The sequence below is a fragment of the Nicotiana tabacum genome, chromosome 21 (genome assembly GCF_000715075.1).
Source record: "Nicotiana tabacum cultivar K326 chromosome 21, ASM71507v2, whole genome shotgun sequence".
Lineage (NCBI taxonomy): Eukaryota > Viridiplantae > Streptophyta > Magnoliopsida > Solanales > Solanaceae > Nicotiana > Nicotiana tabacum.
In genome coordinates, this window is record NC_134100.1 from 87,200,211 (window position 1) to 87,214,861 (window position 14,651).

The 14,651-nt window shown below is 34.7% G+C and overlaps 2 protein-coding genes across 2 annotated transcripts; one reads left to right on the forward strand and one right to left on the reverse strand.

Annotated features, from left to right (window-relative positions):
• Positions 1–448: 448 nt before the first annotated feature.
• On the forward strand, positions 449–4,023 carry LOC107775963 (uncharacterized). Its single transcript, XM_075241575.1, has 5 exons — positions 449–574; positions 1,719–1,796; positions 1,885–2,178; positions 3,232–3,339; positions 3,561–4,023. The coding sequence occupies exons 3-5, from the start codon at positions 2,041–2,043 to the stop codon at positions 3,945–3,947; spliced, it is 633 nt and encodes a 210-aa protein (XP_075097676.1). The 5' UTR covers positions 449–574; positions 1,719–1,796; positions 1,885–2,040; the 3' UTR covers positions 3,948–4,023.
• A 5,561-nt stretch (positions 4,024–9,584) lies between these two features.
• On the reverse strand, positions 9,585–11,214 carry LOC107775962 (acylsugar acyltransferase 3-like). The gene has a single exon (XM_016595769.2). The coding sequence runs from the start codon at positions 11,144–11,146 to the stop codon at positions 9,884–9,886; it is 1,263 nt and encodes a 420-aa protein (XP_016451255.1). The 5' UTR covers positions 11,147–11,214; the 3' UTR covers positions 9,585–9,883.
• Between the last annotated feature and the right edge of the window lie 3,437 nt (positions 11,215–14,651).

The following is a 14,651-nucleotide window of genomic DNA, read 5'->3' on the forward strand; positions in this document are numbered from 1 at the left end:
AAATACCTTGCCTCGCCCACTACAAAAAAAAAAAACTTGATTTAGCGATGGATTTACGCGACAAATACTTTTCCGTCGCAGCGACGGATTAACTACGAAAATAGAGTTTGGTAGCAGAAAAAGTAAATAGAAGAATTAGTATCTAATTAAATGACAACACAAAGACAAAACAAAAAATCCGTCGCTAAAAAATGGCGCTAAATATTGTCGCCCATAATTTAGCAACAAAATAAGTGAGGAAATCTGGGTGACAAAATTTATTACATTGCAGCGACGTATTTAGCGACAGACCGAGTTTGTCGCTAATCTTGGTTCTTTAATGAGACTATCTTTCCTTTGTTGAAACAGAATTGTTTGTCGCTAGGTATTAAAAAAAAGGCATCCAATATTTTCACTTTGTCATAAGACCCCCATCCCCATCCCCACCCCCTCTTCCCCATCACAGTAACGAGCCTTTTTCCTCCCTTCCAGTAACGAGCCCCTTTCCTTCTTCTTTTTCTTTTTCTTCTTATCCTCTAATCTTCCATTAATCTTCCCAGATGCGCTACTAAGTCATCTCTTTTCTAAAAGACTGGTATGTCTCTACTTCTTTCTCTGTTTATTAGCAAATTTTCTATAGTAAATGTTTTAGGGTTTTGGTAGATGTAAAATAAATCAAGCATTTTACCTCTTTCCTCTTTTTCTTTGTAGTATGTGAAGTCAAATATGAAGTAGGAGTTGACATATTCTGGGTATGTCTTATTTGTGCATAAATACTTATATTTTTACTACTTAGTGTTGTTAAAATTTGATTTGGGGGTTTCTTTTGTGTTGAACTCTTGATTTATACCAATCTTGGTGATATTTGGTGATTAAAATCGAAGTTAGGTGTCTTTAGATTTGTGTGAGCGAAGTTAGCCTTCACTCACCCGTTGTTGTTAGTTTGGTGAAACCCACCCAATTCATTCTTGTCCCTTAAGCTAATTTATTTCAGATCCTTTTAATTTTCTACTTAATTATACCGACCAAGTGTTTGTATCTTTTTCTAGACCTCTCTGTTGTCATTATTAAGCGATAAGAATGCATAGTAATTTCTGTTTTTAATGAAGTAGCATGTGTGACAGAGAAAAACTGTCCTAAACGATTTTGTATGGTATATTCTCTAAAGTGTTTGCAAAAGTCCTTCTTAGATATGATTATGGTTCATACAGGTGGGTTAACATGTTACTTAGTAGTTATTTTTAAGTGTTAAGTATTTGACTACTTGTGTTGTTAGTTCAAGCAAAATTTGAGTTTCAATTTTGGTGATATTTGGTGATTAAACAATTAGTCGACCACCTGTGTTCTTGGAAAGTTATTGTTGTTTGCTACGGCCTGGAGATTGTGGTTGCCTATAATTTTTTTAGGTTTCCTCACGATTAACACCAAAAAGAGTTAGCAAACAACAACAACTTTGATGCTTCTGGCACATTAGTCTGCCTCTTACCAGTGGTGTTTTGCCCAGCTCCTGTAGGAATAACATTAGAAACCTTATCTCCTTGAAACACTGATTCAACAACATCAGTAGCAACTCGATCAACTGTTGTATTCAACGCAGCAGCAGTAGCAATAGTAGGTTTCAAACTCCCAGAAGTAGGCTGCTCAACTCCAGCTAAAAGTTGAAGATGTATAACCTCTATATTTGATGCTTTATAACTTGTAGTAGATTATGCTCTGAGTATATATATGAAAATTTCAAGCGTGAACTTCATCCTAATGGAATCAATTGGAAAGGTGTCCCAAAAGAGATAAAAGAATTTTACTTTGGAGAATTCAAGGTATGACATTCCATAAAATTGATTTTACATAGTGTATTAACTTTTATAGATAGTATACTAATGTTACTACTTTACAAAATTATTTCAGAAGGCATTCTATTGGGATTCTTTGATTGATAGAGAAGTGAAGCGCATATGGGGAAGTAAGGCAGCGAGAAGGTACTGTGATTTTATATGCAAAATAAAAAAAGATAAGAATATAGTTCAACCAGATTTTGTTCCAAAAGATGTGTGGAACAATTGGATGGAACAATGGAAGGATCCTAAGTGTGTCAAAAAATTAGAAATAAATACAAAAAATCGTTGTGGCGGTGGGACTGTCGTCGCCATTGGAACTCACACGGGCGGCTCTATCACCATTGGGGAACATCGCAAGAGACTTGTAAGTATATTCTTCGCAAGGGGTAACCACTAGAATTCAGTACACATATTTCAGCTTCTTAATAGGTTGAGTGGAACGGAGGAGCAGTAACTTACTATTAGTAAGTAGTAATATTTGCTAAGTTTTGTTGCTCTATGATAGACTGGCTTTGTTATATTTGTGATGTATGAAAATAACAGGAAGCATCTTTAGTTTTTCTATATGCATGTAATCAGGTTGGTGAAAGTATGATGGCTTGTTTGAAGTTTAATTGATGAGACTTTTGTGGACAAGTTGTTTAACTTTAATCCTCTATTATCATCATCTTTTAGAGATCAGATGTGACGTTAATGGAACCGAACCATGTCGGCTTAATTACCTTTCTGAAACAGATAGATTAGTAAGCTGCTGTGGTGTTGTTGCAATTATTTAAATTGGCCGATGAGGTCACACGATTTTTCATTAACTCGTCCTTTTGATGATTAATCCTGCAATGAAGGAGGAGTTGAGTTATAAAGTAGATAGGGGTGGAAAAGGTTGTAGTTTAGTTCTTTGACATTATCCTTTTAGCTCTTTTTTATGTGCTTTCTTTGGTTATGTTTATTTTTCTGCTCCGCTTTTTCATAGCCCGTCTTGAGTTAATAATGTGCAAAAACTTGGGATAGAAAGAGAATAATTAGGGAAACTTTGCTCTTCTCTTTTTATTTTACTGGAGAAATTGGATTAAATCCTCTAAAGGATAAGGGAAAATCAGTTTCAAGTGCTTACTGGGAATATAGCCAAAGCCAATGATGTTACATGTAGTTAATAAAAACCCATGGTCTTGTACAACTATGTAGAATTAGAAATGGTCGTTGTACACATAAGTTCTCTTTTTATCAGGAAATTTGTTGACCGACTCCTCACTCGAGTTTTAAATGAGAATCTTTTAACTCAACTTCTAAAATTGTTATCTGAAAACTGTTGTTGGGGCTATTCTTCTTGTACTTGTACTGTTGTATACCTTCTTGGTACCTCCATTAGTAAATTGTTTCACCTTATCAAAGGAAATTAAGTTCTTTGTTTTTTGTATAGGCTATTGAAAAGGGTCGAGATCCAACACCAAGTGAGCTACACTTGCACGTCCATACACATGGTCATGATGAAAAATCTTTTGTTAGTGAGCGATCACGACTTGTACATGTAAGTCCAAAATCCTATAATTTTACTAACTTTGTATATGACATTCATGTCCCACTTGAACTATTTGTTTAGCACCTATTTCAGTCATAAAGATGATTTTTGCTAACTTTTGTTTGAATGAAGAACTTAACAGTTAATTTATTTATGCTTTTATCGTTTCTTTTCCCCTAATGTTCATCTTCATTATTAATGAATTTCACTAATTGTTATGGTATTTACAGGAAAAATATCAGCAAATATTACAGCAACAAACACAAACTCAATCTGATATTGATCAATCTTTAGCATTTTATCAAGCCGCGGGAGGGGAAAAGAAGAGAAGAATATATGGTCTTGGATCTCAAGAAAAATATTTCTATGGGCTAAATCTTCGTGCCTATTCTGGATCTGATGCTTCTTCATCAGCAGCGCCTGTACTGACTAATCACATGTTTCCTGTGTTGGCTGAGCGAGTAAGAGGATTGATAGCTTCACCATCACATGTGCAAGATAATCATACCGATCACCCATCAGCTATGGCACCTCCAGTTCCTCCTCCTACTAATAATATTAACGAGGTTCATGCATCGCTTTCTGATGATGACCTTCACTCTCTAGTCTCTCAGTAATTAACTATTTTTGTTTGAACTTTATTTTAGTATTGTAAATGTTTTAATCTTAATTATACATTTGCATTTTGGTATCTATTTTGGATCTTGTAGAATATTAATTTCTATCAATTTCAGTTATTATTTAGAGTATCTTATATATGCTTGAACAATATGTATTTTATTAAATAAAATAAGAAAAATATAATTTGCGACGGATTTTCTTCATAGCTATAACTAATATAGATTAACAGGATACGACAAATTTGCGACAAAAGAATTTCGTCGGCAAAAGAAAGGAAAATGTCTCAATAATATTAGCCACGGATTAGCGACAGAAAATATTCGTCGCCAATTAAATCTGACGACGAAATGACTTATCGATTTGGCGACGAAATTGATGATAATTGCGACAGATATGTGTTGTCGCTAAGAGTAGCAACAGATACCAACCGTAGCTAATTCGTCGCTAACTTACCAACTGATTCAATTTTTTCGTTAGTAAAGGGTTAGCTACGAGCAAATTAGCGACGGACACAAAGCCGTCGCTATTCCGTCGTTAAACATGTTTAGCGACGAAAATATACTATTTAGCTACGGAATTCGTCCGTCGCTAAAGCCGGTAGTTTTTGTAGTGGCCCGCTTTGTAGCGAGCAATAAGGCTCGCGTCGCCTGCTTCATTTACAATTTTGTTTCTTTTTTTTCTTTGCCTACTCTTTCAAGTCACTTTTTTTTGTTTTCTTTCCTTTCCAATTGTTCTTTTTGTCTTCTTTTTTAGTTGTCTCTTTTGTCTCCCCACACAAAGTCAAACCTTAATATATCCACTAATTAAACAATCACAACTTTATTTTTGTAGTGTATAAAATACACATAAAATCTCTACTTTGCTCCCAATTTCGTCTTCAACGTACCTACATATAAAATAAACTCAATTAAGCACAAATATAGTATAATTTAGCATTAAAGCCCCAAAATGTAAGGTAAGTAATGCACTAAAAATATGGAATTATAGCCAAACATCAGTATCATTTAAAGTACATGTAAATATTTAGTTTTCCTATTTATAAGAAATATTGGTTAATCTTCTTATCTTTATAATTTAATTTATCTTTCAAAAAATAAATTTAAATGAACTTTAACGTCAAAGAGATCAAAATCTGATGTTTAATTTGCTAATCCCATAACCCCCATTTTCTAGCCTAACTCCCTCACCCTACCTTTCACGTCCCTCTCTCTCAAAACTCCTCACATCCCACTCCTCACGTCTCAACTCCCATATCCCCTCAATCCCATGATCATACACACGATGTCCCCCGCTTCACAAGATACTAGTTTATGTTCACTACTTAATTGAGAACTTGATAAACGAATGGGGGGAGGGAGGGGGTTCACTCTTCTTTACATTATTTTGGAGGGGAACATCTGAGAAAAAATACACAAAGCACATCATATTTATAAAAAGAAATAGATCATATACAAGTCTAAGCACTTCAAATAATTGGCACGAAGAATATTCAAGTTATCTCCGATGAGGTTTCTAGTCGAGATTCCGGTTTGTAGCTACGACATTGTTTAAAGGAATTATTAGCTTTTAAAGGTTCATCCTTGCTCTCATTGCCTTGTATACATGTTTCGGATGATTTTGAAGCTTTAACGTATTATCACCTTTGGTTGAATGTTTGAGTGCCTTTACTGTGTTAGCTTTATTTCTTGCCTCTCTATATGTGTTTACTTTTAAGTAATGTTAGTCGTAGTTAGATTTATGAGATTAGCATTAATTTTTATTAAAGAAACCATAGAGGTTTTTATAAAGAATTGTAGGAGTAGACCGAATTTGTTAAGTTAATGAACTAAGAATTCTGTTGGATTTAAGTTTTTGGCATTCTTTGCGGTGAATTTTATTGGATATAATAATATTATTGAAAATCACATTAAAAGCCTGCTTTTATTTGATATTAACTACTTAAATATTTCGCATAAGATCATGTTAATCTTTTGAGTTAAGTTAGGTGGTTGACGCAACTGTTAGGTTAGTGTATTAGTTTGTTTCCTTAATATTGTCTGTTAGTTCTTTTAGCTATAGTGGGAACGAATTTTATTTTTTGAGACCGAATGTTGTGTTATATTTAGTAGCTTGTTAATGGTAGTCAAATTTTACACTTCCTCCGCAATAGATTCCATACTTCATGACTTTACAATAATCTAAAATTAGTTTAGGAAAGTATTCTGAATACGATAGAAAAGCTTTAGATGTTTTTTTAAATATTAGCCCATGTATTCATACTAGAACCTTGGATTGATATGCTTAAATAATAAAAGGATCATGTGCGCATTCTTGCGTCTAGATACCTTTAAATTTAAAATAATTATGTTTTGACCATGTGTACATTCCATACCTTGGTTTAATATTCGATTTCATAGGAATACCTTTGGTGCAAACCGCATCTAGGTCAAAACAATTAATAAAATATAATAAATTAAGTGAAGTGGTAATAAACAAACCATAACCAATAAAATACAAGAATAGCCAAGAATTGATTTAAGCCGGACATAAGTCAATAAAAGCGACCGTGCTAGAACCACGGGACTCTAGGGATGCCTCACACCTTACCATCGGTCAACAGAATTTCTTACTCAGTCTTCTGTTTTCGTAGACCATAAATAAGGAGTCAAATCTTCCGTTTGATAAGGGATTCAAATAAAAGGTGACTTGGAACACCAAAACTCAATTCCAAGTAACGACTCCAAATAATAAATAATCTCTTTTCAAAACGTCACTTTAATTGGAAAAACTCTTCAAACTCAACCTCGTAATAGGGTTGCGTGGAAAAAGAGAGGTGTGACAAGTACCAGTGAGCTAAACCGTATGTGGAGATTTAAAGGTACATCTGCCAGCGTCCGCAGACCTCGGAGTCCCCCTCTATCTCTATGATGTTGTTTTCTTTATTTGTATTAGACTCTAATGTATAGAGACACTTAACTTTTTCTGTTTAGAACTTGTGACTTATATCTATCGGGTTTTGGGAGTTGTAATTATTGTGAATCGCAGTTCTTATTAAATTCAGATGTTGAGGTTGAGTTTTAGCTTTATATTCATTTATTCCGCAAAATTGTTAGGCTTACCTAGTCTTAGAGACTAGGTGTCGTCACGACAACACACAGAGGGAAATTGGGGTCGTGACAACTTGATCACAACCACGAAATTCTCTTTAAGGATTAAGTTCCATAATTCAAAAAATAAATGCTCAAACCCCATCTAAACAGTCTTAAAACGCTAAAGTTAACATTTTTTTACAGCATAGCAGTGAGTATTGATCACTGGGTTGTTTGTGATAAACCTACCAAATTTCAGATCAATCAGAGACCGTTAAAATCACAATCTCCAAAACTGCGATCAAATTTGGAAAATTACCATTTTAAGCATTTTTTAAGAATTTAAAATATGACCTATATTCTTATAATATATTAATTCATGTCAAAACCACATGTGTTATCATGTTCCAGATTAGACATAAATAAAATGACAGAAAGAATAATTTTTCAAATGTAAATCATATTTTAATCTGCCAAACCGCCAAAGAACCCATCTAAACGATCCCGAATCGTCAAAATACGATATGCTTCCTCCCTCTCTATCTGTGTACAATCAAGCACACATGTTTGATCAGGGAACAGAACACAAACTTGAATTGGATCAACATAAGTTAAAGAAACCATATCTGGAGTATACAATATATGGATAAATTATTAGTTGAAATTATGTAACCAATGTGTTTGAGATAATGACTGAATGAGTGAAAAGTGGAAAAATTTCTTAAATAATTGTCCTCTTTATGACTGGGCAAGCATGTATGCACCTTGACTATTTCATCGAGTATCTGCTACCTTCCACCAGCACAGGTATCGGATGACTCTGACCTCCAAGGCATAAGCAGATGTGCAGAAATCAGCTAGTGTTTTTTCCCGGATAGGGTAAATTAGCGTTAGATAAATAAGTTGGTGTACAGTTCCATGTAAAATCCAAGTCCCTTATTGATGAACGATGCAAGCTCGCAAAGAGTATGCACGTAATTAGATTCTAATGACCATCCCCTTAGCTTTACAGAGGTGATATATATAGAAAGACAAAAACTACAGGAGTGAATCTATAATAGCTTTTGCAATTGATCTTGGAGAGTGTAAAAATATATGTAGTATGAAATGGTGCATTGAGAATGGATACCGAAATGTGATGACTAGAGATGGTATCTTATTTAATTTGGGATTTAAACCAAACTTAACATAGACTAGAACCAATAAAATGTAAGTGTCTACTCTAACAGCTTTACACAAATACGTGCACAGTTCGATGAGCTATCAGATCAGTTTCAAAACCTTTTCGATATTTTCATTGCTTGTGGTGCTTTCCTCTGGTCTGCTTCTACTTTCGTTGTTGCCGTCACCAGGTCTGTTTCTTGCTGTTTCTCTAGTTGTTGTCAGTATTTGCTATTGCTTCATTAACCTTTTGGAAAGATTCTTATGCCTTTATAATTAAGTTATGAGATGAGTGAAGCTAACTTAAACCAAGAGAAATAAACTAACTACAAGAAAAAATCACACTAAAGAAGCAAAATTTCCCAAGCATAACTTCAAGAGAATTAAAGAGATATACCAATGTATACGGAAAAAAAAAACGAAACCCTCCCTGGAAGAGACCCTCTCCACTTCCAACCAAGAGGTTGTGAGTTCGAGTCACCCCAAGAGCAAGTTGGGGAGTTCTTGGAGGGAGGGAGCCGAGAGTCTATCGGAAATAGTTTCTCTACCCCAGGGTAGGGGTAAGGTCTGCGTACATACTACCCTCCCCAAACCCCACTAGTGGGATTATAGTGGGTTGTTGTTGTCCCCGGAAGAGACGATCAGTTCAAGTACGAACAGAATTGAACTAGAATATGGGAAATTGCCTAAATGGACTATATTTTCTTTAGATATGAAAAGTTGGGAAGGTTCTTATTTTGCAGCAGTTCGTTTCTTTGACGGATACTAATGGGAGGATATAACTTGCTAATTTTGCGATAGTTCTGAGATTTTTTTTGGGCTGAGTATGGTAGTATAAGGATTTAGTTTAGGTTTGGAATATAGTCAAAAGGATGTTTTCGCCATTTACTCGTTAAATGATCACGGAGAGCATTTCCTCAATGTGGTAAAACAAGGTTATAGTTCAAGATGTTCTGAGGCCTTCAAAAAAAAAGGGAAGAGTTCTTCTCTCTTCTTTTTTTCCCTTCAATTATTTAGTTTCTTCGAGGGCTTCAATTATTTAGTTCTTATTAATAACCAAAATGAAGGGGAGTTTGGTGTAACTGGTAAAGTTGCTGCCATGTGATCAGGAGGTGACGGGTTTGAGCTGTGGAAACAGTCTCTTGCAGAAATGCAGGGTAAGGATGCGTACAATAGACCCTTGCGCATAGCGGAAGCTTAGTGCAACGGGCTGCCTTTTTTTTATTAATAACCAAAATATGAATACATGGGGGAGGCAAACTCTTTACCCCCTCAAGTACTATATTAAAATTGAACAACCTGAGTCTCTTTTGTCTTGGAACGTCACTGGTGAGTTGTGATCCTAAAATAAGTAGAACTCCTTTGTCGAAATGTTACATTATGATTTAAATACATTATACAACATAAGAAAAAGGAAGAGGTTAATTTGTATTTAAATCACAATGTAAAACTTGAACAAAAAAGTTCTTATTTTTGGGGCCATAGCTCACTGATGTTCCATGACATAAGGACTAAGATTGGTCAATTTTAATACAGTATTTGAGGAGGTAAAATGTTTACCTCCTTCGTGTATAATGTATTAATATCTTGGTTATTAATATGAAGACGGAGGTTTGTCTAGTCTCCTAGCACTCGGAAGAAGATATAGAATTTAAAAAACAAAAAGAGGAAATCTTCCCTTTTTTCTGAAGGCTTCAAATTGTCTAGAGTCCTGAGCTTGGAGAAGCAAACTGAAGAAGCTCTTCATTACTTTCAAATACAGACATCTCTCCTTCTTCCAAGTTTACGAGTACTTCAACTCCATCCCCATTTTGGTTATCCAGAAAGAGAAACATATTGACTGGAAAAGTAGCAATATCCACTCTTGTTGGCCTTCCCCATCCAAAATTTATGTCATCAAACGGGAATTTCCTTAAACTAGAAAACCTATATATAGAAAAATCATTGTTCGAGGTTTGCTCGTTTATCTGTGTAGCTAGTTCAGATACCCTTGAACATAGTAACTCTTCTGATTTAATATATTTGAGCATATTATGGACCTTTTCTTTTCCTTCTCTAAGCTCACCAATTAGTCTTTGCAAATTCAGATCTTCCTCATTTGCTGCTGATACAACGTAAGGAAGAATTGCATTTCCTACCAAGCCTGCTGGAACTAGTGCATCATTACTTGTTCCTCGTAGATTTACTGCTTGGATCAATAACGATGGCTTAAAAGTTGGCGTATTAGCGCATTTGCATAGGAATGCAGTGACAGCTTCCACAGTTGTAGGAGGAATTTGGCTTCTGGCCTTGAGAGCTTTTAACTTGGAGGCCGAGAAATGGTACCTTTTCGATGCATTTTGTTTTCGACTAGGATCAGCCACTTGTGGTGCAGAATAGTTGGTCGGTTGAAAAATTGATGCTCCATTAAACAGGGGAGATGGTTTTGCTTCTGAATCACGCGCGACAAGGGCCCAGTTCCTTAGGAAATTAGTCATACTGTAACCATCAGCAACGTTGTGGGAAATACATGCACTTAGTACTATGCCACCACATTCAAAATGATTAAGTTGAGCTACGATTAAACTGTCCGTAGATGTGCTCCAAGGATCTTTAGGAAATATTAACTTTTCGATATCAGTACGAGGTTGATTGAAAATACTTGACATTGGACAATCAATTCGGACTTGAGAGAGATCGACTCCCATGTCATTACATTCGACAAAGGAATTGTCGCGTACACGTCCAGCAAATGGATAATATGCGGTTAAAACTTTGGAAAGCGACTTCTCAAGAATTTGGGAGACCTTAGTCGGTTCAAGAGAGATTGCAGTGTCTTGTTTTGGGTAGAAGAAAGAAATCGGCATATAGGTGCGAGTCCCCATTTGATCCATAAGAGAGAGCTTGTGAATTCTATGTGAAAATGGGGTAGGAGAAGAGGGCTTAATTATCTTTTGGGAAAGTAAAACAAGCCTTGAAATAGCCATCTTAGTTGAATTATAACTGCAGGGCACTTCTTTGCTGTTTAGCCTCTTCTAACTCATGTATATATATATAGCCTGGAAACAGAAGAATCCTACTTCACTATCTGTTTGGTTATGTTATAAACAAAAAAACAAACAACCTAGTGTAATCTCACAAGTGAGGTCTGAGGAGAGTAGTGTGTACGCAGACCTTACCCCTACCTTACAAAGATAGAGATGTTGTTTCCGATAGACCTTCGGCTCAAGGAACCGAGGTTGTTTGGTTATGTTATAAACAAAATTAATGATGTGGCCAAAAGCTATTGCTATCCAGAAATTTGAAAGATTATTGACATGGAATTGGAAAAAGAGAAAAATATTTGGATACTGGTGAGGAATTTTCTCACTTTATGCCAGTTTCTAATTTATTATGCATAATTTTGTGACTATTCTCCATCTTTACTCTAGTAGCCGGGGGCGGATCCACCTTGCGGCCTACGGATTCGCGTGAACCCAGTAGTTTTTGTTCGAAAAATTCACTAAATATCTATAAATATTTGAATCTAAACCCAGTTACTATTGAAAATTTACTCGAGATTGTTGCAGGAACCCATAAACATTAAATCTTGAATCTGCCTCTTGAACTCATATTGTATAGCACATATACATAATCTCTACTTCCTGCCCATGCCTACCCATAGGATTGTTTGGTTCACGTACTAGTTATGCAACGATTCTAAAGTAGAGAGAGTTAATTGCTTATATAGTTACTAAACTATTTAAAATAATGTAATAAAGTCATTTTTCTTTATTTTATAACAGAAAAGTTACTCAATTATTGCGAATGGTGTAACAAAGTGTTTTTTTAAAAAAAAATTGTAACAGATAAGTCACTTTATTATTGCTATATCGCACCAAATATACTCTTAGGCCTTAGCCAGTAACAATTATATTTTCGGTAACACAATATTTGAAACGAAAAACTAAAAGAATAAAATAAAAAGAAACCCCAAAGAACTAAACATTTCAAGCTACCCTATGTGTTTGAAAAGGTAGGGTATAATGAGAGAGAGATTCTAACGGTTCAATTCAATACCTATGGTATGGGTTCGGCAAATGAAGTCAAAATAAAATCACCAGCCTTTAATTTTCATCCATCTTTTGGCTTCCTATTTCTAGCCTTTAATTTTCATCCATCTTTTGGCTTCCTATTTATTATTGTTATAATTATTTATTTTTAATTTGGGCTTACGAAATAAAAAGAATTTCTTAAGCTACTATTTCCCTAATTACATACCAAACTATGAGTAAAAACGCACAAAGAATATATAAATGCAAATTAATAAATGATCAGGATTGGAGTTGTAGTTTAATTACAATATCAGTATTTGCAAATGCTGAACTACACTATTCATAAATATTATTTAGCCATGACTATTACAAATACCGAATTTAATTATTTGAACTTCAAGTAAAATATTGAAATATTAGTTTGTATTTCAAAGAGATACAAACTATTAACTAATACGAAAAATCAATTTATCATTTTTATGCTATTAAGTTTCATAAATGAGCAGTTATGCTATTTAATGCCTTCTCAAGTACTAGTACTTCACTTAATATTTTCTCTGGAAAAGAAAAGTACTTTCTCCGGTCCAATTTAATTGATTTTTTTGGTATTTTTCTTGTGATCCACAATATTTGATATTTTCAAATATAAAAAAGGAATTAACCTTTGGAGTAAAGAGCCTAAAAGTATTTTTTATATTTTCAATGAACAAAATAAGATTAATATAGTCAATTTTATTGTTAATTAATGTTAAAAGGTGAATTCGTTAATATATGTGAAAATAATCAAAAAATTAATTAAAGTGGACCGATGGGAGTAACATTTTTTGGGAGAATAAAACTTTGCATATCTAATAAGTTAGGTGTAAGCCTTAACTATCTAGCTCCTGCTCCTTTCTCAACACTGTTTATACCTCAAATATTATTAATATATACAGTTTTCTGAAAAGTTAGAAATACTACTTTGATATTATCAAATTGGTAAGAAAAAACAGCCGCCTGATTCATAACTCATGAGGAAACTCAATCCAATATAATGGCTAACCAAATCTTTTTGCTAGGCCTATCCAATTTATCACCAAACTCTACAAAATTGTATGGACCGACTACATTTTTATGTTCAAAATAAATGGAACAAAAAGGGAGTAAGGGTGGGTAGGAGGAAGAGAAAATATGTATGTACTTTACAGTTTACAATCAGAGTTAAAGAGACTAGAGCAAAATTGAAGTGTCACAATATTATGCTTATAAATTGGAACATGTGATTCTTTTTTTCTTTATCACTTCCATTGCAATTATATATCAATTTCTGGAATTAGTAGACTTTTTCTGTTGAAGGGAAGTCTTGCGGTAACTGGTAAAGTTGTTGTTATATAACCAGGAGGTCACGGGTTCGAGCCGTGGAAACAACTTCTTGCAGAAATGCAGGGAAAAACTGTGTATAATAGACCCTTGCGGTCCGGCGTTTCCCCAGACGGAAGCTTAGTGCACTGAACTGCCCTAGTAGTCTTTTTCAATAGCAATAATCATGGTTATTAACCTAATGCAGAACTATAATGAAATAGGATTTTAGTTTTAAGGCTATATATACAAACTTAGAAGAGGCAAAAGACCATGAAGTGCCCTGCAGGCCCAGGGGCACATCCTGGGCGTTTACACCTTGCATGCGTTGTCACGACACCGCTTTGTCGAAGTTTTTATTAGATATGCATAAGAAAAATGAAAATTTTGAAGATAAATATTTAAAATGACACTATTTATTGTTATAGTAATTTGTTCATTAGTGCATTTTTTAAAATTGTAACACTGCTTATGAAATGCACATCTGATGTGAGAAACATTGAATCTTACATTTTCTGATAATTTAGGGGCACATCTGTTTATTTATAAAAAATTTAAAGATGGGAATATTTGTCAATATTATTTTCTTGATTCACATTGCTTGTTTCTGGCAGGTTCACTAATCAGGGTCTCTTTCGTTAATGTTCATGAACTTACACAGGTTATTTTTTCACATGGTATCACAGCCAGACCCATCGGTCCCTACTGTTTTGTTATTCAATGTTGGGCCCCGTGCTATGTTATTCGTGCTCCGGTTGTCCAGTCGTGAGTGTGTAGGGGAGTGTAAGGTCCCACATTGTTTAAGGAAATAGGCTATTCTCATACTGTCTTGAGCATTCAGCTTTGCATGAGTTAATTTTAGGGGTTGAGTTATTCAAGGTTCATTTCTCACAGGATTAACCTAGGTACTGACATGTAACTACCTTTTAGTGACCAAATCATGTTACACCTATGTTGCTCGGACTTTGCAAAAATATTGCCGGGTGCATGTCGGATCCTCCAAAAGTAATGTATTTTTTGAGGACCTACAGGGGTGCGGTAATATTTTTGAAGAGTCGGCACAACATATTACACTATCATTTTAAACTAATTTCTGTCCTGTTCCAGGGAGTTTGTGAAC